General features: G+C 44.8%; 1 protein-coding gene across 1 annotated transcript in view; it reads right to left on the bottom strand.

The window, feature by feature from the left end:
* SLC6A7 (solute carrier family 6 member 7) overlaps positions 1 to 20,503 on the bottom strand; it is a 30,278-nt gene extending 9,775 nt beyond the window's left edge. Inside the window, exons 1-11 of the mRNA XM_001369231.4 lie at positions 20,122 to 20,503; positions 14,046 to 14,229; positions 8,716 to 8,847; positions 7,527 to 7,761; positions 6,423 to 6,561; positions 5,813 to 5,947; positions 5,148 to 5,251; positions 4,867 to 4,991; positions 2,572 to 2,684; positions 2,345 to 2,476; positions 1,905 to 2,004 (exon numbers count right to left, since the gene is read on the bottom strand). Of these exons, the coding sequence (XP_001369268.1) occupies positions 1,905 to 2,004; positions 2,345 to 2,476; positions 2,572 to 2,684; positions 4,867 to 4,991; positions 5,148 to 5,251; positions 5,813 to 5,947; positions 6,423 to 6,561; positions 7,527 to 7,761; positions 8,716 to 8,847; positions 14,046 to 14,229; positions 20,122 to 20,154 (1,432 nt within the window). The 5' untranslated portion in view covers positions 20,155 to 20,503. The remainder of the gene's footprint in view (positions 1 to 1,904; positions 2,005 to 2,344; positions 2,477 to 2,571; positions 2,685 to 4,866; positions 4,992 to 5,147; positions 5,252 to 5,812; positions 5,948 to 6,422; positions 6,562 to 7,526; positions 7,762 to 8,715; positions 8,848 to 14,045; positions 14,230 to 20,121) is intronic.
* Positions 20,504 to 22,578: the final 2,075 nt, after the last annotated feature.

The raw sequence follows: 22,578 nt of genomic DNA, 5'->3' as shown, positions 1-22,578 counted from the left end.
TACCCTCTGAGGACAATAGGGAAGTGTACATTTGAATGCCCAAATGTTCTCTTTAGGTGACAAAGTTGACTTGCTTATGGACCCCAAAAGGTCTGGGAGGAGCTAGGGAACACAGCCTACTTACTAGTTTCTACTAGTACTAGTACTAGTAGAACTAGTACTAGTACTAGTACTACTTACTAGACTATTTTCTTATAGTTGGTTTTATTTCTTTTGTGTCTCTACTTATGAGTAAATAACTATATGGTTTTGCCTTAAGTAGTTGGCTTCACTATGTCATGCCCCTGTGATTGAATTCCAGTGAAACTTAGCAAAGGGAGGAAGGTGGAGTTTCCCTGTGGGTGGGGGAATAAGCCATAAGACTCTTAATTGGATAAAGGTACACAACTCCTTAACTACTGAGACTGGTGGGAAAGGGGCAGAGCTGGGGGAGAGAAGGAGTCTGCTTTCTGAGAAGCTTAGACAGCTCACAACCCCCTCAGATTCTCCCCACCCTATCTAAGTACACTGTCTAATTACAGCTGCCAAAATGAAGCCTCATGGAACTTCCTGGTGCCATTGCCTTCCTCCTGCCCCAGTGCTAAGCCAGGGCCTTCCCTGGGCTGACACCACCTAAGTTTTATACCCATCTGGCTCACACCACTTACATAATTTAATTCTATCAGCAAGTTTTTTTGTTTTTTTTTTCCTGCAGTGCTCTGTGCTATGTTGAGGGAAGAAGTTAGAGAGAGATCTAGGGGGCTGGAAAAACAGTATTTATTTTTTGCTTTTATTAATTCTGTTTAGATTTCTCCTTTGTGACATACTTTGGGATGTTTTTGATGTGTGTGCCTGTGTTCTGTCTTCCTAAGTAGATTATAAACTACTTTTAGTCTATAAGCAGGTCCTCTTTTCTTTTCTTTTTTTAATCATCTGTTGGGGTCCAAGATGGTGTGTTAAACAAATAACATAGAAGCCACAGGCTCTAGATGCCTGGGCTCAGAACAAGTGGGGAATAGTTACATCCCTTTAAGTCCTGAATCCCTCTCTCTCTAGGTCCTCCTTACTCTCAGAGAGGAACCTCTTATACTTCTCAGAAAGGAAGTAGTTCTGTAGCCCAGTGGACAGAACACCAAACTTGGAGTTGGGAGGTCCTGGGTTCAAATTTTCCTGTGTGGTCCTTTGCAAGTCACTGAACCCTGCTTAGGTAAGCCTTGTTACTCTTTTGTTTTCGAATTGATAATAAGACAGAAGGTAAAGGGATGGAAAAAAATGAGGGGAGGAAGGGAGGGAGAGAGACAGACAGACAGAGACAGAGAGAAAAGAGAGAGGAGAGAAAGAGAAGGGAGGGAAAGAAGGAAGAAAAGAAGAAAGGAAGGAAGGAAAAAGGAAGGAGGGAAGGAAAAAAGGAAAAAGGAAGGAAGGAAAGAAGGAAGAATAAGGAAGGTAAGAAGGAAGGAAGGAAGGAAAGAAGGAAGGATCAGGAAGGAAGGAAGGAAGGAAAATCTGGTACCCAGATGGCCCACTCACAGTTCTGAATTCTAACTAATTGGTTGCTGAGCTTTTTAAGTCAATTGAATTTTCTTTGACCCTCCCCCCTCCTCTCCCAAGGGGAATCTGTATCTTCTAATTCTTGAACTGGTCCATCTTCTCTCTAGACACACCAAAATCACATCCACATCAATGCTGTAATCCTTCCTTTTCCTTAGCCATTGCCATTCATCCCCAACTATTCCTCTTCAGAAATTGACAGAAGGGCACAAGGAGACGTAGGAATTCTGGAATCAGGGCCCCAAACATCCCCTGTCACACCTCAAGGTGGTTCTGTTACCTGCCTTCTTCCTCTGGGGGCGGGGTATTTACATCCCATGGACATTCCTGACTTGGTGTAACCTCCACTTCAATGGGGCCTGGGCCTTTCTTACCATACACACGGGTAACGGTGAGGCAGGTTGTAATCACCACTACCATGAGTCCAAAGCCAGCACTGTAGTCATCTAGCAGAACCAGCCAATACATGCCTCCCTAGGACACAAATCAAGGGCCATAGGCCTTGTCATTCCTGGGGAGCCCTCTTCCTTAGAGGATGTAGGGAGGAAACAGGCAAGCTAGGGGAAGGGAGCAATATGGGACATGAGAGTGTGTTGGGGGGAGAGGGGACCCCCTCCTTCCAAAGAGGGAAAATAGGCTTATGATTGAAATGAGACATTGTCCAATTGTTTGGGTCAGACTATTCTGGGCCCCAGCAAGAGCAGCTGACCACTAGGAGTTTCCTCAGGGTTGTAGGGGAGGCTTTTGTATGTGTGTGGGAGATGTGTGAGGGGAAACAGTCCCTCCCAGTACCCATTTCATTCCAGAAGCTCACATCTGTAGTAAGGATGAGGCCCATCAGAAACATGGCCACACAGATGGTGCCGGAGAAAATGGCCTTTTTGGGCCGAAGATAGTAAGGGAACTCATCCGTCAAAGCTGTCACAATGGTTTCTAGGAAGGCAAACTGTAGGAACACAGGGAGTGGAGAGTATAGTCTATTAGCAAAATGGGGTCTTGGGAGAACTCTGGATTCTCTACTATCCTGCTGAACATGCTTACCTGACTGTCCAAGCCTAGGGTCAGCAGCATGAAAAAGAAGAGAAAAGACCAGAATGGTGACAGGGGGAGCATCGTCATGGCCTGGGGGTAGACCACAAATGCCAGACCAGGCCCTGGAAGGCAAAAACATACAGTATAAGGTCAATGGCAGCCCAGATATCCAGAAGAGGCCTTTCATTGCCACCTAGAAGGTATCCAGTCCTTTCCTCCCGCATGCCAATCTTTCTCCTATTCCCCTGCCCTTACAGAAGGGCACAATGAAGTCTGCAATCAGAGGGCAGAGGAGTGGTAAAAATCATCTCATTTAATCCAAAATTGGAAACTGTGATCCAAAGAAGGAAGGCCATTTCCCCAGGGTTTCACTGGAATTACTATCCAGGTTCTATGATTTCAAAACCAGTCTTCTTTTCCCTTGGCCTGCTCTCTCTCCTTGGGATTGGCCCAAACGTGGATGAAGCTTTGGATGGGAATTGGTAGGAAAACCAAATCCTAGAGGCCCATTCTTCTCATTGAAGACATCCCCATTCATTTTTCTGTTCCGTCTCACTTTTCCCAACTGTCAGTCAGTAAGCATTAAGCATTCGCTATGTGCAAGACACTGTGGTAAGCACTGGAGAGAGAAATGTAGGGAGCGAAATTTAGCTGGGACTTGAAGATAGCCAGGGAAGCCAAGAAGAGGAGAGGGATAGAATTCCAGGCACAGGGGTTGGTGATCGATGAGATAGCCAATGAAAATGCCTAAAGTTAGGACATCTATAAAGGGGACTGTGAGAATGTCCCTGCACAGCTCCCAGAACTCATGTGATAATTCTTTTTTTTTTTTTATCTTAAATTAAATTAAATTTTAATTTTAATTTTTTTCTATGGTTACATGATTCATGTTGTCTCCCTCCCCTCTTCCCTCCATACTCGGGGAGCTGACAAGCAATTCCACTTGGGTTAAACATCTATTATCTCATGTGATAATTCTTTAATGTGGAAAGCTAGCTCTGGGGAACAGATTCATGCCCCATGAACCCATCCTGGAAGGTTCACTTGCAGATAGCTCTGTACACTGAAGGGAATCCATCCCTGTGCTGCCCTGGCCCTCACTGCTGGAAAGACTTGAATAAGAAACGCCTTCTCAGAATCCCAAAGATGCAATGTTCAAGGCAGAAGAATGCTAAGGGCTAGGCAATGGGGGTTAAGTGACTTCAGGGTCACACAGCTAGGAAGTGTCTGAGGCTAGATTTGAAACCAGGACCTCCCATCTCTGGGCCTGGCTCTCAATCCACTCAGCTGCCCCCTATAGTACTTATTTTCAAATGGAACGTAAGGGTTTAAAAAAAACCAAAAACCTATGAGCTATTTATTAATATTCTGCACAAATTCTAATAATAATAAATAAGACAAACCACATTCAAAGTAAGCTAGCATTATCTATTTGCATACTCCTTTGCTTCCATGGAAGCCTTTGCTCCAAGTTTTAAACTTCCAGTAATGAATGGTGACTAGTCGAGAAACTTGGGCAAGCTGGTCCTTACCCTAAAAATACACCTTGCATCCATGACTGCTAGAATTGGAGTTATAGACAGTGGGGTTGGGAGTGGAGTGAGGGACAGATACTGGCATTGTCTCCTTGTCATCCATTGTCTCTTTTTCCGCCTCTGAAGTTTCTGAAGGTTCCTGGCCCCTGATTATAGTGTTCCATGGCCTTTTTCAGAATAATATTTTTAAGAGTTTGTTTGGGAGGCTTCTCAGAGCAGTTCCAGCTTTTGCTGCTACTAAGCTACCATCTTGGCTCCACACTCAGAATAATATTTTTAAATGCAAAAAAGTAGATATATAAGATTAAAAGGGAAACCAAATATGTTGAAATAAAGATTTTCTATTTCATTCCAGTTGACAACCACTCAAAACTATATTTCCAATGCTCAGATCCCCTTGCTTTAGAGATAATTGAGTCCAATTTTACATATGGGGAAACTGAGGCCCATAGAGGGGAAGTGACCTGTCCAAAAGAGAAGCACTATGACTCAAACGAGGTCTTCACTTCCATCATAGACTTCCAAAGGGGACCCCCAATATCGTTTCTCAGAAATGTCTTCAAATATTCTCATGCCCCAAACAGTTTCCCTTTTTTCCATTCTCTCTCCATTCTCCATTCTCAGATCATATATACAGCTAGTCCCTCCACACAACAAGCAAACAGTCCATGCATCATGTCGCTCCCTCCCAAGTGTCCCAGACCTGCACACATTTGACACCACATGCTCCTTCAATGCCCAACACACTTTAAGAATCCCATCTGTCTACCTGCTTTGGCCACCTGGTCCACAGGAACTCCCAGCTCCTGAGACATGTAGCCCAGCACAGAGAAGATGGCGAAGCCAGCCAGAATGCTAGTGATTGCATTGCCCAAGGTGACAATGAATGTGTCTCTGGGAAAGGAAGAGAGATAGGGACCACTTGCCATGAGAAACCACAAGGTCTAGGCTATTTTCCCTGACCCTATGGGAGTCAGTTCACCCACCCTCTGACTCTCCCCTCCCCCAGGGAAATGACCCTCTGGGGGGAGAAGGCTGCAAGGGACTGACCTGTAGATATTTTGGTGAAAGGTGTTGTAAGAGGCAAAGGTAAGGAGGCCCCCAAAGCCCACCCCCAGGGAATAGAAGATCTGCAAGGCTGCCTCAATCCATACCTGCAGGGGAAGAGTTAGAGATGAGAGGGAGAGAGAAAAGAGAGGGAGAAAATGAGGCTGGGACAGGGAAGCAGGAAGGTGATAGGAGGAGAAGGAGAAGAAAGGTAAGTGGAGGTAAAGGGGAAAGGAGGAGGATGGAGAAAAGGGAAGAGACAGGGACAACTGTCCTGGACAGGCCTCCTCCTTCCCCAAAGGGTGACTCCTCATCCCCCTCTAGCCTTCTTTATTCATCCTAGGAGCTTGTCCTTAGACTGCCTACCCAGGGCTCCAGGCCAGCTGTCTCTGGGACATGATGAGATGAGAAAGGGAACATGAAACCCAAGTATATCCTTGCTCTTGCCCACTGGGGCACATATGTCTCTGCACAGGGTTGTGAGTACATTGGAGCACCCAGAGCCCTTCCTACATCCATCTTTGCTCCAACTCCCTACCTCATAGTAAACTGGGCTGCCCCTTCCTCAGCTCTATGACTCCCATGGAAACCCAGAGTGGCTGAAAATGGCCTCCATTTTGTTCTTCCTTTCCCTCCCTTCCCCTCCCCTCCAACTTAAATCCACTTACCTTGGAGGTTAGAAGGTGATCAAACTGGGGTGTGAGATAGAACTGGATCCCTTTCCAGGCACCTTGAAGTGTCAGTCCCCGAATTAGCAGCATGATGAGGATGAGGTATGGGAAGGTGGCTGTAAAATACACCACCTGTAGAGGAGGGAAAGGGGCAGTTAGGTGGTACAGTGGATCCAGGCCCAGCTTGGAGTCAGAAACACACATCTCTCTGGGTTCAAATCTGGTCTTAGACACTCCCTGTGTGATTCTGGGCAAGTAATTTAACCCTATTTGCCTCAGTTTCCTCATCTGTAAAATGAACTGGAGAAGGGAATGGCAAACACTCCAATATCTTTATCAAGAAAACCTTAAATCAGGTCATGAAGAGTTCAATGTGACTGAAAAATGACTCAACAAAAATATTATTGAAATCCCTGAAATCAGAGATCATCTTTTTTGCTTCAATATCTCCTCCAAAGTAGCTTAGCACAAGGCCTTAAGGATGGTAGTTATTTCCCAGGTATCTCTGACTACTTAAAGGAGAGGATCATCTGGAGGAACTGAGGAAACACAAGGTCTCCCAGCCCCAACTCTGACCTGAGTAGGGATGAGCCTCCTAGAGTCTCACCTTGCCAGAGGATTTTACTCCCTTGAGGATACAGAGGAAGACGATGACCCAGGAGAGTAAGAGGCAGAGACAGAGTTTCCACTGGATTTCACCTGGATCTCCGATGCCTGCACTCCCTTGGATGTGGAGGACATACCGGCTAGGGCAAAAGAAAGTGGTTTGAGTGCCCCAAGGCCATAATCACAGGACAGATGTACCAATTCCAAACCCACCAGGTCTGAGGCCCCAAGAAACACAGGTCTTTCTTCAGCATTTATGTCTACCACCTACAGGGGCAGAAATCCTTGGGTAACCCTTTCCTACATCTGTGAAATCAGATTAATAGGGAATAGTATTATTACATTCAGTATAATGACAGTTACTGGCCTAGAAGTCAGGAGACCTAATTATAATTCATTGTGTGATCTTGGACAAGTCATTTTTCTCTGTGAGTCTTGGATCTTTCCTTCCTTCCTTCCTTCCTTCCTTCCTTCCTTCCTTCCTTCCTTCCTTCCTTCCTTCCTTCCTTCCTTCCTTCCTTCCTTCCTTCCTTCCTTCCTTCCTTCCTTCCTTCCTTCCTTCCTTCCTTCCTTCCTTCTCTTTATCTTCTGTTTTAGAATCAATATGAAATATTAGTTCCAAGGCAGAAGAGTGGTAAGGGCTAAGCAATTGGGGTTAAGTGACTTGCCCAGGCTCACACAGCTAGGAAGTGTCTAAGGCCAGATTTGAATGCAGGGCCTCCCAATTCCAGGTCTGGTGCTCTATCCATTGTGATAACTATATGCCTTGATGGTTGAAAATAAGCATTAAAAATAATTATTTTCGAGGACTTTGCCTTAAGGGTTCTACCACTTTGGAAAGTTTCGGGACCACTATGTTACAGAATGAAGAGGTTGGACTATAGGGTTCCTAAAGCCCCTTTCCATCTCTAGGAGGATCTGGATCTAGGACTTGTCCAAAATTCTTGAGGCATCCCAATTCATTGTTCTATGGAGTGAGGCTATAGTCCCCCCAAAGGGTCCTAGCACACCAAAGACTATGCCCCAGGGACCAGAGTAAGCAGGTGCCAAACACAAAGAACTCCTTCCTCCCACATTCCCCAAACCTTTGGCCATCTGGCCTGACCTCCAGTACTCCTCACTGGGGCTGACAGTATTAGAGAGGTTGATGGCTGTTGTGGCATTGGCTTCTCTCATTGCATGGTGGTCCAGGCAGAGGTCTGTGTTCCACCAGTTACCACAGTGCTGCCAGGGCAGGTGGCTGGTTAGGGAGGCGAAGAGGTAAAACAAGACGTAGGCGATGATCATATTGTAGTAGATAGCCACCAGGGAGACGATGATCAGCATGGCCACGCCAACACCTGCAGAGTCCACATGAGGGGAGCAGTGGGTACAGCTGCCCTTCTTTCTCAGCTTTCCCTCTTTCTTGGCAGGCCATCTGAGCTGGGATCCATGACTCAGAGACGCCACCACCACCCAAAGGTCCACATCAACATGTTATGGGATTTTGATATAGAAAGAGCACTGAACTTCAATTCTGAGGACCTGGGTTCAAATCTTGGATCTGTCTCTTGCTAACTAGACAAGATAATAAAAATAGCTAGCATATAGATAGATAGCACTTTAAGTTTGCAAAGCACTTTACAAACATATTTAACCTTACGATAATTCTGGGAGGTAGATGCTATTATTATCTCCATTTTATAGATGAGGAGACTGAGACATGGAGAAGTTCAATATATTGTCCAGGGACACTTGGCTGTTAAGTGTCTGAGGCCATACTTCAATTCAGCTATTCTGGAATACAGATTCAGCTTTCTATGGACTAGGCCATCTAGCTGCCTTCCAGCCTCAGTTTCCTTTTCTATAAAAATAAGAGGGTCTAGATGGACTAATTGGTTGGACTACATGATCTGATCACCCTTCTAGCTCTAAAGCTACTATCTTGAAATCTTTTGTGAATCTTGACTTTTCCTAATGGGGAAAATAGCTATGATGGGATGGCAGAGCTTTTTTCTTTCTTTTTTAACCCGTACCTTCCATCTTAGAATCAATAAAACATATTGGTTCAAAGGCAGAAGAGTTAAGGGCTAGGCAATGGGGATTAATGTGGCTTGCCCAGGGTCACACAGCTAGGGCCTTTCCTAGGCCTAGTTCTATATCCAATGAACCACCTAGCTGCCCCCATGGCAAAGACTTTTCAAAGAGTCATTGCCTAAAGCTCAAGGCCATCACTCATTATCTCCCTTTCAGTCCTAAATTGGTCTGGGTGGAAGAGACTCAGGGAGTCTCTGCATTGTAATTAAGGCCCTTACCTTTGAAGAGAGGACTGATCTTCCAGACAGCAAGGGGGCCCAGGCTGGAGAATTGGCCAAGGGAGAGTTCCAGGAAGAAGAGAGGGATGCCACAGATGGTCAGCATGATGAAGTAGGGAACAAGAAAGGCGCCTGAAAAGACAGGACAGGGGAAGGGAAGAGACCCCAGCTTTGCAAAGTTATGGGGAAGGCTCTTACTCTGCACAGACAGCTATAAGAAGTCAGAAATTTATGTGTTCTCTCTGCCTTTCTCTCCCTTTCCATCTCCTCTTTTTCCTCCCTCTGTCTCTCCCTCCCTCCTTCTCTCTCTCTCTCTCTCTCTCTCTCTCTCTCTCTCTCTCTCTCTCTCTCTCTCTCTCTCTATTTCTCTCTCTCTGTTTCTGTCTCTGTGTCCCTATTTCTATGTCTGGCTCTCTTTCTCCATTCCCTTCTCCCTCTCTGATTTCTCCTCCCTCCCTCCCCCTCTGTTTCTCCACTCCTACTTCTCTCTGTGACATTAAATTAGTTATTTCCCCTCTCTGGACCCATTTCTTCCTCCATAAAATCAGCAGGGTAGCCCAGATGACCTTCCAGCAGAGAGAGTCTTTCTTCTGTTTGAAGATCCCTCCTAGCTCTGACAGACCAGGTTCTAAAATCCATCCCACCTCTGATACTTCTCCTTAAGAGCTCCTCCTGCCTATGGAGACCAGTAAGGTTTGGCTACCCTTGGGGCAGCTGAACACAGACCAACCAATCAGACTTGAAGCTAGGAAGCTTGAGCTCAAGCCGTGTGACCCTGGGCAGCTTCATCTCTCTGAAAATAAATTTCTTCATCTTAAAATTATGTTGATCACATTTGTATTTCTTTCTTTGAAGAATAATTATGAGGAAAATGTTCTGAATTTTCTATCTTAATAATTTAACCTTTATTTTCTATCTTAATAATAACTCTAAGATGAAAAGGCAAGGGCTAGGCAATTGGGGTTAAGTGACTTCCCCTGGCTCACACAGCTAGGAAGTGTCTGAGGTCAGATTTGAACCTGTCTCTAGGCCTGGCTCTCTCTTCACTGAGTTACTTAGGTGCCTTTGTTCTGTAAACCTCAAAACACTAAAGAAATAGAAGTTGTTATTATTGTATTGGACCTGTGTGTGATTTCATTAGTAAAGGGAATTTCCCAGAGAGGAAAACCCCTTCTATCAATGTAGCCAACACCATTGCAAACCAGTAATTGACGGTCTTAAGAGAATTGTTGGAGTCACTGAAAGATTAAGTGATTTGCACAGGGTCACACAGTCAGTGTATTTAGGAGGCAATACTTGGAACCAGGACTTCCCAATTCTGAGGCCAGTTTGCTGTCCACTCTAACTAACGTTGCTTCTCCCTCATTACTCCAGCCAAGAGAGAATCAAAGCTGTTGGGGTGCATGTTCATTCTTCATTTTTGAAGAGAATCAATGATATCATGGAGTGATGTCTTCACTTGAATGGGGTTTAATTCCATCAAGTCCAGAGCTGTACAAAGTCATCAGATTCACTCTCTCTTCCATAGTTATCAAAGTTCAGTGGCAAGACTATTGATGTCTTGTGTCAGGACTGTTGATGGCCCAAGATGCAGCAGAAGACCTTGGTATCTTGGACATCTGACCAAGCTCTAAGTGTTCCATAGGTCCTGCTCCATCCACCTTCATGGCCACTGGAACAGAATGCTCTCATTCACTCATTCTGCCAAGGGAAGTCTTCCCACGCTTGGGGTAGACATCCCCCTAACTCACTGACAGGTTTGAGGTCTATGGCTTACTCTCAACCTGGTTTAAGCCATCTGCTGAGATGATTTTAATCCGGTATGGCTACTGTTCATGCTACAGCTTCTTGGAGCCACTGTTGAGAACTGGGTGTCAGGTGGACGCCAAAGACAGATGAGTAGCCCTGAAGGGCTCAGTAAGCTTTCACATCAGAGGGGCTAGTCCTCCCTGAAAACACCCCATACACCCTGGAAACCAAAGAAGAGCGGTGGGAAAAGGAGAGAACAAGTTGACAATAACCAGGTTAAAGACCATTTCAAGGCTTATTATGAAAACTCCTGAAGGACTTGGATTTTAGTCATGGGGAGGAATCTTGGGGTGCTGGAAAGAATATTAGACTAGGATGAAGACAGCCTAGGTTTTCATTCTGATTCTAACACTAGCTGTGTGACATGGGCAAGTTAGTAAACCACTCGAAAACCTGGCTCTGGAGTCAGACAACCTGGAATTGAAAACAGATTTTGCACATATCACTTGTGTGTCTTTGGGTAAGTCTCTTAACTTCTCTAGGCTTTTGGATTTGAAAAATCAAGAGGTTTGACTAGATCTTTAAGGGACCTTCTAGCTCTAATATGCTACGATCTTCAGATTCCTTACTTGTAACATGGGGATAATTTTTCCCACCAGTTCTTTGCCAAAGGAATCTTCAGTGGTTCCCTATTTGCTTCTCAATAAAAACCCATACTTTACAAAGTCTGGCTCCAACCTACCTAGTCAGTAGGTAGCTAGGTGAGCACAGTGGATAGAACACAGTGGATAGAGTAGGGCCTGGAGATAGGAAGTTCTGAGTTCAAATTTGGCCCAAGACATTTATTAGCTGTATAACTCTAGGTAAATCACATAAATCTCATAATCTATCTCAGTTTCCACAATTGTAAAGTGAAAATAATAATAGCACCTATGTCCCAGGGTTATTGGGAGGATTGAGATAATAACTGTAAAATGTTTAGCACAGTGCCTGGCACATAGTAGGTACTTCTTAAATGCTTGTTTCCTTCCTTTTCAGCCTTATCTTTACACTAGTCCTTCTGTGTACAATGTGTTCTAGTCACACAGGATTTCCATCTGGATCTTGTTCTTCTGGATCCTCTGTAATTAGTCACACTGATCTCTCCATTTAGCCTTCTTCTTCCATTATTATCTATGACATTCCCACCATAACCCTCCTTTAAGATTCAACTCAAATTCCAGCTCCCCCAGGAAGCCATCTCTGATCCTGTCAGAAACTATCTTTCCCTCCCTGGTGCTAACCTAAGTTCTTGATTTGTACTTTTCATTTTGCATGATGGAATTTTATCTAACCTATGTTGTCCACAGATACTCAGCTCCTTGAGAGAAGGGATGCTATTTTGTTTCTCTCTGTATTCTCTCCAGTACCAGGCACAGATCTCTGCACAGAATAAGTCTTAAAGCACATTTGTTGAATTAAATTGATAGTAAATTAAGAGAGGAAAAAATGCTTCTCACACTACAAAGTCAATCCTTTATCCTTCAAGCTGCAAGTGGAAGAAGCTTAGGCCCTTGGTAGGCCTAAGCTTTTCCTACATAAATCCCGGTGGGAGACCAGGCAAGAAGCCAAGCCAAGATCCTGGAAGAAGCTGGCTGGAGCTGTCTCAGAAAAGTTCAGTGATGAGCTAGTGGAGACAGTAGTAGGTCCTTGACAGGGCAGAGTCTTGCTTTCATTGGATTCTTTGTATCCTCAGCACCTAGCAAAGAGCCTAGAACAAAGTTGGTATTTAAGAAATTATTGGCGAGTTAAATTGTATCTTCAGAGTATTATTGTTGTTTGGGGGAAGCCTAACATTTAACTAGAACTTAAATTCTGTAAGCATTAAACTCTGACCATATAAACCTGCTACAGATTCCAGCTAGAGAAGAGGTAAACAAGTACCTGCTCTAAAGAGCTTCTAGTCTAATGGAGGTAGGGAAATAGGAATATAAAATGTATACAAATAAGTCAATATAGGGCAGTTAGGTGGTCCAGTGGAAAGAGTTCCTGGTCTGAAGTCAAGAAGACTCATCTTCTTGAGTTCAAATTTGGTCTTAGACATTTATTAGCTTGGTCACTATGGGCAAGTCACTTAACCTTGTTTGCCTCAGTTTCCTAATCTGCAAAAAGTGAGCTGGAAAAGGAAAAAGCAAACCATGCCAGTATCTCTGCCAAGAAATACCCAAATTGAGTCTCAGAAGAGTTGGATATAACTGAATAATAAGTAAATACTACAGCTAGGCAGTCGAGTGGATAGAGTGCAGGTTTTATAGTCAAGAAGACCTGGGTTCAAATTCCACCTCAGACTCTTTTTTTCAGACTCTTAATATCATTTAGCTTCATCATTTTCCTCATCTGAAAAATGAGTATAATAATAGTACCCAGCTTCCAGCACTGTTGTGAGGATGAGTTAACACATGTATAGGGATATACTAAATAATTGCTAGTTATTGTTATTCAATGTAAGGTAATTTTAAAGGGGAGGAAACAGTAGCAACAAGAGTTTGATTAATTAGAAAGACATTTGAAATCTTAGAGTCCAATCTTTTCATTTTACAGAAGGAGAAGGTCTTACAATGATGTCATTAGAAAGTTTTCTGAGGGGCAGCTATGTAGCACAGTGGAAAGAGTACCAGGCATGAAATTAGGAGGATCCAAGTTCAAATATGACCTCAGATACTTCCTAGCTAGGCAAGTCACTTCACTTCAGTTGCCTGGCCCTTGCCCTTCTCATGTCCTACAAATGAAATTAAGGCAGAAACTCAGGGTTGAAAGAAAAAAAAAGAATGGAAAAAAAAGAAAGGCATCTGAAATCTTAGAGTCACTTCATTTTATTGAGGAACCAACAGCCCCAGAGGGATCATGACTTGACTTGCTCAAGTCAACCAACCAGGACCAGAACTAGAACTCACTAAGTTTCCTCAGTCCCATTATCTGAGTTCTTACCATGTGGCCATGCTGCAAAAGAGGGAGTAGAGCAAGAGAGAGGAAAAGGAAGAAGGGAAAGAATGACAGTTGTTTTCTAGGGCTTCAGCCTTCTGCTACAGAACAGGAGTTGGGAGAAGGCTGAAAAAGTCTTGTGAGCCAGAATAGACAAGGTCATGCCTGGGACCCAGCTCTCTCTGCCCCCTCTATTCCTCTCCCCCCACTTCATTCCCCAATTTAAAATTGCTTTTAATTGAATAATTATGGAATGAACAGAAATCACATTTTACTTTACTGTCCCCACATCCTTTGATTGATAGATAGACAGAGAGACAGACAGATAGATAGATGATAGATAGACAGATAGCTAATAGATAATAGATAGGGAGACAGACAGACAGGCAGACAGACAGACAGACAGATAGATAGATAGATAGATAGATAGATAGATAGATAGATAGACAGACAGACAGACAGACAGACACTGGGGAAACAAATATAAGCAAGACTGTCCCTACCCTCGAGGAGGGTACTTCCTAATGGGAAAAGACAACATATAAAAGGGATCCACTTGAACCACTCCATTAACATGATCTCACCTCCGGGGGCAAGAATATGTCATATGGACCCCCTACCTCCTCCGTTGGTGTAAGCACGATAGGGGAAGCGCCAGACATTGCCCAGGCCCACACAGTAGCCAATGCAGGAGAGGAGGAAGTCCAGCTTCCCTGTCCAGTTTCCACGATCTGCAGTAAAGTCTACTCCCAAGTCTCCATCACCCTGATCACTAGGGGTCATCAGTAGATCTGGGGTCACAGGCTGCCAGTAAGAAATACCAGAAGGATGAGAGCTAGTAAAAAGAAATCCAAAGGGTCAAGCCTAGCTTCTTCCCTCTACCCGACCACCCCCTTTCCCAATACTGTAGGAAGGGAGCCCTTATTACTAACTATAGGTGGTCTGGGTCAAATCAACAAGCATTTAGTAAGTATTCACTACATGCCAGACTGTGATAACTGCTGGGGATACACAGAAAGGTAAAGACAATTCCTGCCCTGAAGGAGCTAACAATCTAGGAGGAGGCAATGCAAAAACAACTATGCCTAAACAAGACATATGTCAGATCCCTTCTCTTGCTTCATAGGTTTCTGAACACAAGAATGATGAGAGCTGGAGTAACTTATGGGATGCTTGGTATTAATAAAGGACAGAAAGGAATGGAGAGCAAAGCCATGATGGATGTCTGGAAGAGAGAGAATGTCTCCTGCCAAGGAACAGATCTAACTGGTGAGGAAAGTGGTAATGTATTGCTCATCTTCCCAGGGCACTCAGCAATCTACCTTATGTAAAAGAGAATAAAGTTATAAAAGAACCTTAGTGTCAAATCAGGTCAAAGGCTTAAGAAATTTAATAATAATAATAATAATAATAATAATAATAATAAGGTCTCCTTTCTCATTAGATTGCCTGGGGGAGTTCATTAAGAAAGCACATCAGCTTATAATTCCTAGTCAGTACTCAATAATTATTGAATTGAATTAAATTTTGCCACCCATCTGCTACTTAGTACTGGTTCTGACACTTCCTGGGCATTCACGTCAAATGATAGATTTGATGGCACTGATGGGGACATGCTAATGGTGGGAGTGAAAGTGGGGATTGAGCAGTTATTGGTATTTGTGTCTTATCTCCTTCCAAAGTTGTAAGTTCCAGAAAGTTTGAGCTTACTGTCTTATTTACAATATCTCTATAAGAGCAATTTCCTGTAATTATATTTGAGAAAAGAAGGAAGAGAAGGAGGAAGGGGAGGAAGGAAAGGAGGGAAGGAAACAAGAAAAGAAGAAAAGGAAAGAAGGGAGGGAAAGAAGAAGGGAGGAAGAAAAGGAGAAAAAAGGAACAGAAAGAAGAGAGGGAGGAATAGAAGGAAGGAGGGAAGAAAGAAGGAGTAAAGAAAAGAGGGAAAGAAATAAGAAAGGAAGGAAAGAAGGAGGGAGGGAGGAAAGGAAGAGAAAAGAAATAGACAGAGGGAGGAATAGAAGGAAGGAAGGGGAGTGCTTATTGTTTTATTTGTCTTATCTCCCCTGGATATTCTCTTGGTCACCTACAATGGGGAGATGCAAAGTTTATTATTACCAAAATAGATGGCCAAGTGACTTTCAATAACCACTGACTCAAATGATTCCTTTTCATCCATACGAAAATATTGAGGACTTCTTTCATAATGGTATTAAAAGAGACGAGGCAGGCAAATATTCTATTTCAGGCTATCTTTACTATGATACACTTGACTGGAAAGTGTAGATAATGCATGTATTTATCATATAGTTCGTTGACTATACGGTTTGGTTCAGTACAGTGAAACACTGCCTTAAAATACTGCAAGTGTCAGAATGACATACTTCTAGGAAGGTTTAACAGTGTAAATAACTGTTTTACAACCCTCTGATTGTTAATATCAAGCAAAGCATAAAATAAGGAGATGCCCTTGCCAAAGGCATTCGGCATTGTCACAGAGAAAGTCCAGCAGAGTTTATGTCAAAGTGGGGATTCTCTCTATGGTTTTGGCCACAGATAACATTCTGCTGATTGCATCAAGCCTTGGAACACAGCAGAGTCTCCTAAGTGAGATCCAGGATCATGAAAGGCTACCTGGCTTAATTATCTACCTAGGACAAACTAAGTAGAAAAATAATGACTATTGACCTGCCTGTGATATGGAATTGGAATGGACAACCTATTGCATTCATCTATCACTATATACATCTGGGGCTAACACTGAAAATGACAATGAGCGAAGCCCAGAATTAAATAAGAGAGTAAGATGGATTGAATTTAGGAAACTAAAAAGTTCTTCTAACAACTCATCTTTCTGTCTGAGAGAGGCTACCTCTTTTTCCCCCCTTTTCACCAACACTTTTTAATACTGTGTGATTGTGAGTCATGACACTGCAATCTTCAAAAAATTGAAACTGAGGATCTCCCAAAGGGCAATGGAGAGGTGCAAAGGGAATGTGAGCAGGCTGAAATACATTACAAAGATGTCATGAAAGGAATGTACAAACAGAAAAAAAAAAGAACGGGTTTTTCATGTAGCAAAAAAAGAAGGATAACCAATGGATAGATGAACCTGTAGACTCAAACCATTGGTACCTATGAAATACAGAGTATATGAGTAGTCTTCCCATGGTGAACTTATGAGATGACATAAAAGAGGGTCATGGAGGATGAGCAGGATGGAAGTCAATATATCATTGAAGGGAATAGCTACATGAATGAAATTAAATATTTCCTGGAATAACGAATGGGGAATCTCTCCTTGCACTATGTTTTATACTTAATTTTCTCCTGTGATTTCATTGGTAAAGGGAGTTCACTGGGGAGATTCTCCTCCCAATGCAGGTCAACAGGAACTTTGCAATTTACAGTCTTAGAGAGTTCCTTGGAGCACTGAGGGGTTAATGACTTGCCTAGGGTTATATGGCCACCAAGAGGGGAACTTGAACCTAGGCTGCCCTGATTGTCCAGGCTAGCTCTCTACCTCCTAAAATGCGCTGCTTCTCACATGGATGATGATCTCTTGAGAGCAGGGACTGTGTTTTGCCTTTCTTTGTGTTCCCAGCATTTAGCAAAGTGCCTGGTGTGTGATAGGTGACCAATAAATGTTTACTGACATAGTAGACAATATTTGCTAGATAAATAACCTAGCTGACAATGATGGCAGAAGCACTGATGGTGATGTTGATGACGGGCACCACTTTTGTTCCTATTGGTGACCGTGAGAGCAATCCTTGATAATTGTTGTAGCAGGTATTCCAGAGGGATAACACTAGGGGTTAACCATTCAACAGCTCTTCCACTCCAATTCATGGCACATGCATCGGAGTGACTTCTCCAGCTGGGCTTAGATCTGCTAGAAACCACTCCCCTGCCAAGCCCTCAGCACTCCAGGCCTGCTTCCTATCCTTCTGCCTGGCTAACCCTCTTCTAGGACCTCTCCTTCACAGCTGAGCCCTGGAAGCAATAGGAAAACACCAGGCCCTGGCGGTGCTTGGCTAGGGCAAGAGCAACTGATAGCAAGAGCGGGTAGAGTTTGCAACATGCCAGGTGGCCCAGCACCACCCGAAATCCCCTTCTCTGGGGGCACAGGCAGCCAGAGAAACCAGCTAATGAGGCCGCTCTCCCCACTCCCTGGGAAGAAGCTGCCCTTTTCCGCTCTGTTTCCATGGTGACAAAGAGTTCTGAGAGTAGGATGCTTGCAGCTCATTTCCACCCTCCCCCACCCCACCCCATTCAGGGAGAGGTCTGTCCCTGTTCCATGGAGGAGAAGGCAGCCTAGTGATGGGACTATGGCCTGGGCCTAGCCACCTGGATCCTCTGCTTTGCCATGGGCCTAATCCTCACAGGCTAGCAAAAAGAATGAGTAAGGAAGAAGGAAGTCATTATAAAAAAACAAAACAGGACAAGATTAGCCGTGCAATAAATAAATCCATTAGCACATAGGCCCGTGGACATATGTGTGTCGATAGGTGTGATTCAAAATCTCTTTAATACTTCAAAAGAACTGTGATTTTTATCTCTGCCAATGTTCCCTCTGCTGGCACAGATCACAACCTGTCCAAATCCCACCAGATAGTTTCATTGAGTTGTCAAGGCCCTTTCTAAAATAAAACAAGACAAACCCCAACATTGCTTGGCGGCAAACCTTCTGGTGATGAGAGCCCTTCTACGCCCAGCTAGGCTGACTGGTCCTCAGATAGCAGACGCATACACAGTCCTTTGCCAGGCCCATAAACCTTTCTATTTTGGCAAGACCTACAAGAGCTTATGTTACACTGGCATCCATCGTCTCCATAGGTATGTGTGAGTATGTCTATGTAGATATAGCTGTCTCTATGTATATAAAATATTTATCTCCCCTCCTAGGAATCGCACATTACAAGGGGCATGGGATCCAGAACTCAGCTCCTAGAACAAACTGCTTCAACCCAATTGTGTTTTTCTGGAAATAGTCATCTGGCTTCTTTCTAGCCTAGGATACTGTTGGTGGCTGATGACTGGGAATTTTTGGAAGGAAGAGGTAAGGGGGAGCTGGGTGAAGAGAAAAAGGAAATAGTAAGAGATCAGCTTCAGGCTGAGGGGATGATATAGAAAATATATAGCTCTGTATCTCTGGATGCCAGCCCTACTGCCCTTAATATTGATGGGATGGTCTTCTAGCCTGAACCCAAGCTCAGGTATGTGCCCGTGCCCATCCTCCTGATTGGAATGAATTAGGGGAGGGGGCAGGTAAAATGATGAGGGGAAAGAATATAAACATTTGCCTTGGGGAAGTCAGACCAGGACTTTCTCTTGGTTGGAAACTTTCTTGTTCTATTCTCCCACAGCCTTAGGATCCTCTCCTAAGGTCAAATCTCATAAAGTCCCTTCACACCAAGGTACTTTTTCATTAGGCAGGAATATAGAAATATAGGGGAGACTGTTACTTTGCTTATATTGATCCCTCATAGTAGAATGGGAGGAATATTGAAATTGGGGGTCAGAGCATCTGAGTTGGAATATCTGATTTGTGGTAGACTATTCCTGTATCCTTGCAAGGATACCTTAACATCCCTGGGTCTGGATTTTCTCAGCTGTATATAATGGAGTCAATGTGAAGAATTTCCAAGACTACTGTGGGGGATAAATGAGATATGCACAGAAAACATTTTGCAAACTCCAAGAGGCTTTGTGAACATCAGCTATCATCTTCAACTCTTCTGCCAAATTGATGCCACCAGTAAGACTGATGTGAAGAGGCCTGGGTCTGGAACCTGACCTAGTTAGGTTCTGTTTCTTTCACGTTCCATATTTCTCAGCTCCTCTGGCTTCTGCTCTCCTCATCTTAGTATTCTGCTTCCCACCCCCTACTGTTTCTATTCAATTTCCCCCGGTGCTCACTTCTAACTCCCCTGCTCTTTCTTCCTCAGTTTCTCTTCCATCTCCTGCTCTAGGGCTTTCTCTCAGTCTTCCTAGCCTTAGACTGGAGAGGGGGAGGGGGAGACAGGTCAAAGGCAGCAGGTGAAGGACAAATGCTTCCGATCCTAGGAGACAAGAGAGCTGTCTGGCAGGGATGATTAAAAGGGTTCCCTCTGCAGGGATATTCCATGGATGCTCAGGGATGATCCAGGTCTATAGGGTTTACCGTTCTCTGGATCCCTGCTCTCTCTGGTCGGATGCCCAGAGATCTGGGAGCAGGATTGAAGGAGACAGGCTTTAACACCCTTCCCCACCAACCATCAACCTGCTGTGGTGTAGAAGGATCCAAAACACACCTTTTGTAGAACTGGAGGATTTTTTTTTTTTTAGTGTGTGTAGGAGGTCTGGCCTTCCTCCCCTCTCCCCCCAATCCAGTCACACCTCCCAAATGCAAACACTTGTTCACTGGGACAACCTCAAAATCCGTTGGCCAGGCTCCGTTAGTGTCTACCCAGCTCTATAATACAGCACTTGGCCCTTAGAAAGGAGCCCACCTGTGCCTGCCAACACGGCCCGTCTTCTCCTAATCATCTGAGCCAGCCGAGGGCAGACAGGCCGGATGGCTGTGCTGGGGGCCTGCAGCGCCCCGGAGGCGCGGGCAGCCTCAGTCCTTCGCCGGGGCACCCCTCCCTTTCCCTCAGTGCCCAGGCGCACAGCCCTCAAGCGCGTCCAGCCCCGCCGCGTCACGCTGCCTCTTACCTCGCCCAGGTGGGATGCCTGGCGCCGCTTCATCCTGCAGGGCCCGGGACCGGCAAGATGCTCCCTCGCACGCCTCCGGTTCCCGCCCCCTCTCGGATTCCCCCCGCGCTGGAGGCGCCGCGTGCAGAGAGCGCTCGGCTCGCGGCTGCTTGGGCTCGCCCGCCTGCCTCTGCCCGCAGCGCCCGCGCCCGCGCCCGCTTGCTGCCTGCCTCTCTCTCCGCGGCGCACGCGCTGCCGCCCGACTGCGGGGAGTTACCGGCCTGGCCAGGCGAGGGAGGCTCTGGAATGGAGCAATGGGCTAAGGCCAGCGTGGGGCTGACGGGTTCTGGCTGGGACAGAGGATGGATGCATGCTCACTTTCCCATCCCTGCCCCGCCCCTCTTTGAGCTTTCCCCCTGGCTTGACCTGGAGGGAAATGGGTGCCTCAAGCCCACGTTTCCCGAGACTGGAAATCAGGAGTACCGGATCTGAATCTTTACCTCTTCCACTGAGTGACCTTAGGCAAGTCACTTCATTCCTTTCTGGTCTCTATTTCTTCTTAGGGGGACGAGATGAGTTCCAGGATTCTTTCCAGTTCTAAAAAGTCCAAGAAAACATTGGCACAGTGAAGAAGTCAGAACAGGCAAGCAGCCAACTGTCTGACCCACAGCCAGACAAAGAAAAGCAGCTGAGATGTGTCTGAAAGTTACATCTCGCAGCTATTTCTATAATTGGCCACTTAACACCCATGAGGTAGGTTCAGCCACAGAAGCCTGCCTCACCTCTGACACCTACTAGCTGCATGGGCAAATTGATCCTCTAAGAGACTCAATTTCCTCATCTTGGAACAATCCTACCTTCCAACCCTAACCGCCCCAATCTTCACCAACCACATAGACAAGAACTGAGCAGCAGGGGCCTTCTCCAGCACCCTGTTAGTACTGGTCTCTACTTTTATTTTCACTTGAAAATCTTGAATTAATGCTACTCCACCTGTGGTTATTTGTGTTCTAGAGCTTAGTCTTCTTTCCATGACTTTATGGTTTTAAGACTCAGATGGGTCTTGAGAGATCTTGGAGTCCATCTTCTTCACTTCATAGATAAGGAAACTGAGGGCCAGGGAAATTAAGTGAGGGTTTGAATAGAATAAAATGGGATTGGAGAAAAGAGGGAGAGGGACTGAGTATCATTCATCTCAGGATTCATCAAAGGATAATCAGAAATTTTCCTCACACATTTTATAATTTTCAAATTCCTTTCATAACCATTATATGTGGCCTTCGAAGGGCAGAAGTTCTTTTACCTATTTTACAGACAAGGAAATTGAGGCTGAAAAGTGAATGAAATGCTTTGCCCGTGGTCACATAACTAGTGAGTAGCAAAGGCAAAGCTTGAATCCAGATCTTCTGACCCAACCCATGATTCTTTTCCAATGTAGTTCACCTTACACTGTGCCAGACACAAAGCAACCTTTTGTAAGTTTGTTAAACTCTTCTTCTCTTCATACGCTCACCTTCCAAATGTTCAGTGGTTCTCTTTTATCCAAAATTGCCACTCAGCATGAATTTCTTTTCTCTAACTTTTTCTCTATCTCTTCCTTTCTCTGCTACTGCTCTGTGTGTGGGCATCCCTATCTCTGGACCTCTTCTCTATTCTCTACGACAACTGTGATCTCAACCATACCCACATCATTTGAAGATTATTCCCAATCTACATTTCTTGTCCTGACCTTTCCCTTGAGATCTAGTCCTGTGTTTCCAAATGCCTGTGGGGCATCTCTACTTGGATATGGAGGCTGCAACCCCCCCCTTCAAATCTGGCCTCATACACTTACTACTCTTGCTATTTAGCTGCCCATATCTTCTTCATAACAGGTGCTAAATTCATATTGGTTTTTTAAAAGTGGAATTGAGGGGGAGGAAGAAGGGCAAGGAATTTGTTTGGTGGGGAGGGGATAGAAGAGGACAAATCAGAGACCAGGTACACCTGCTTGCATAATCAGGGCAAGGCTGGGCAAGGGAGGGCCTGCCACCATCTTTATGGCCTCTTCTGGGCAGCACCTGCTCTGTGCATTCAGGCGCCAGTTGTGAGGGGCCCATCACTGTTGGGGCACTCAGGGCTCAGCACCCAGCACAGAGGACTTTGCCCTGTGCTGTGCAAACACTGGGTAGATAGAGTATGGGCTATAGAATATCCGGTGGGTCAGGATGTATCTCTTTACCCCACCTTCTTTGGATTGACTCTTTCCTCTTCTCTAACCATTCTCTTCTTTCCTTCCCTGCCCAGGAGCACCTAGCACAGTTTCACTGGGCATTTTCTAAACCTCTATTAACCAGCCCTAATTAGTGGGTTCTAATAAAGGGCTGCTGGGAACCACTGAACATATGTCTAGGAGTGAAATAAGGGCCTGGAAAATATGCAAAAGCTATTCAAATAAGCACATTCTGAATCGAGAGCTTGGGTGCTTTGAGTAATGAG

This window comes from Monodelphis domestica, chromosome 1 (genome assembly GCF_027887165.1).
Source record: "Monodelphis domestica isolate mMonDom1 chromosome 1, mMonDom1.pri, whole genome shotgun sequence".
In the NCBI taxonomy this organism is placed as follows: Eukaryota; Metazoa; Chordata; class Mammalia; order Didelphimorphia; family Didelphidae; genus Monodelphis; species Monodelphis domestica.
The sequence above is the reverse complement of the archived record's forward strand: the minus strand, read 5'-3'. Positions and strand labels throughout refer to the sequence as shown.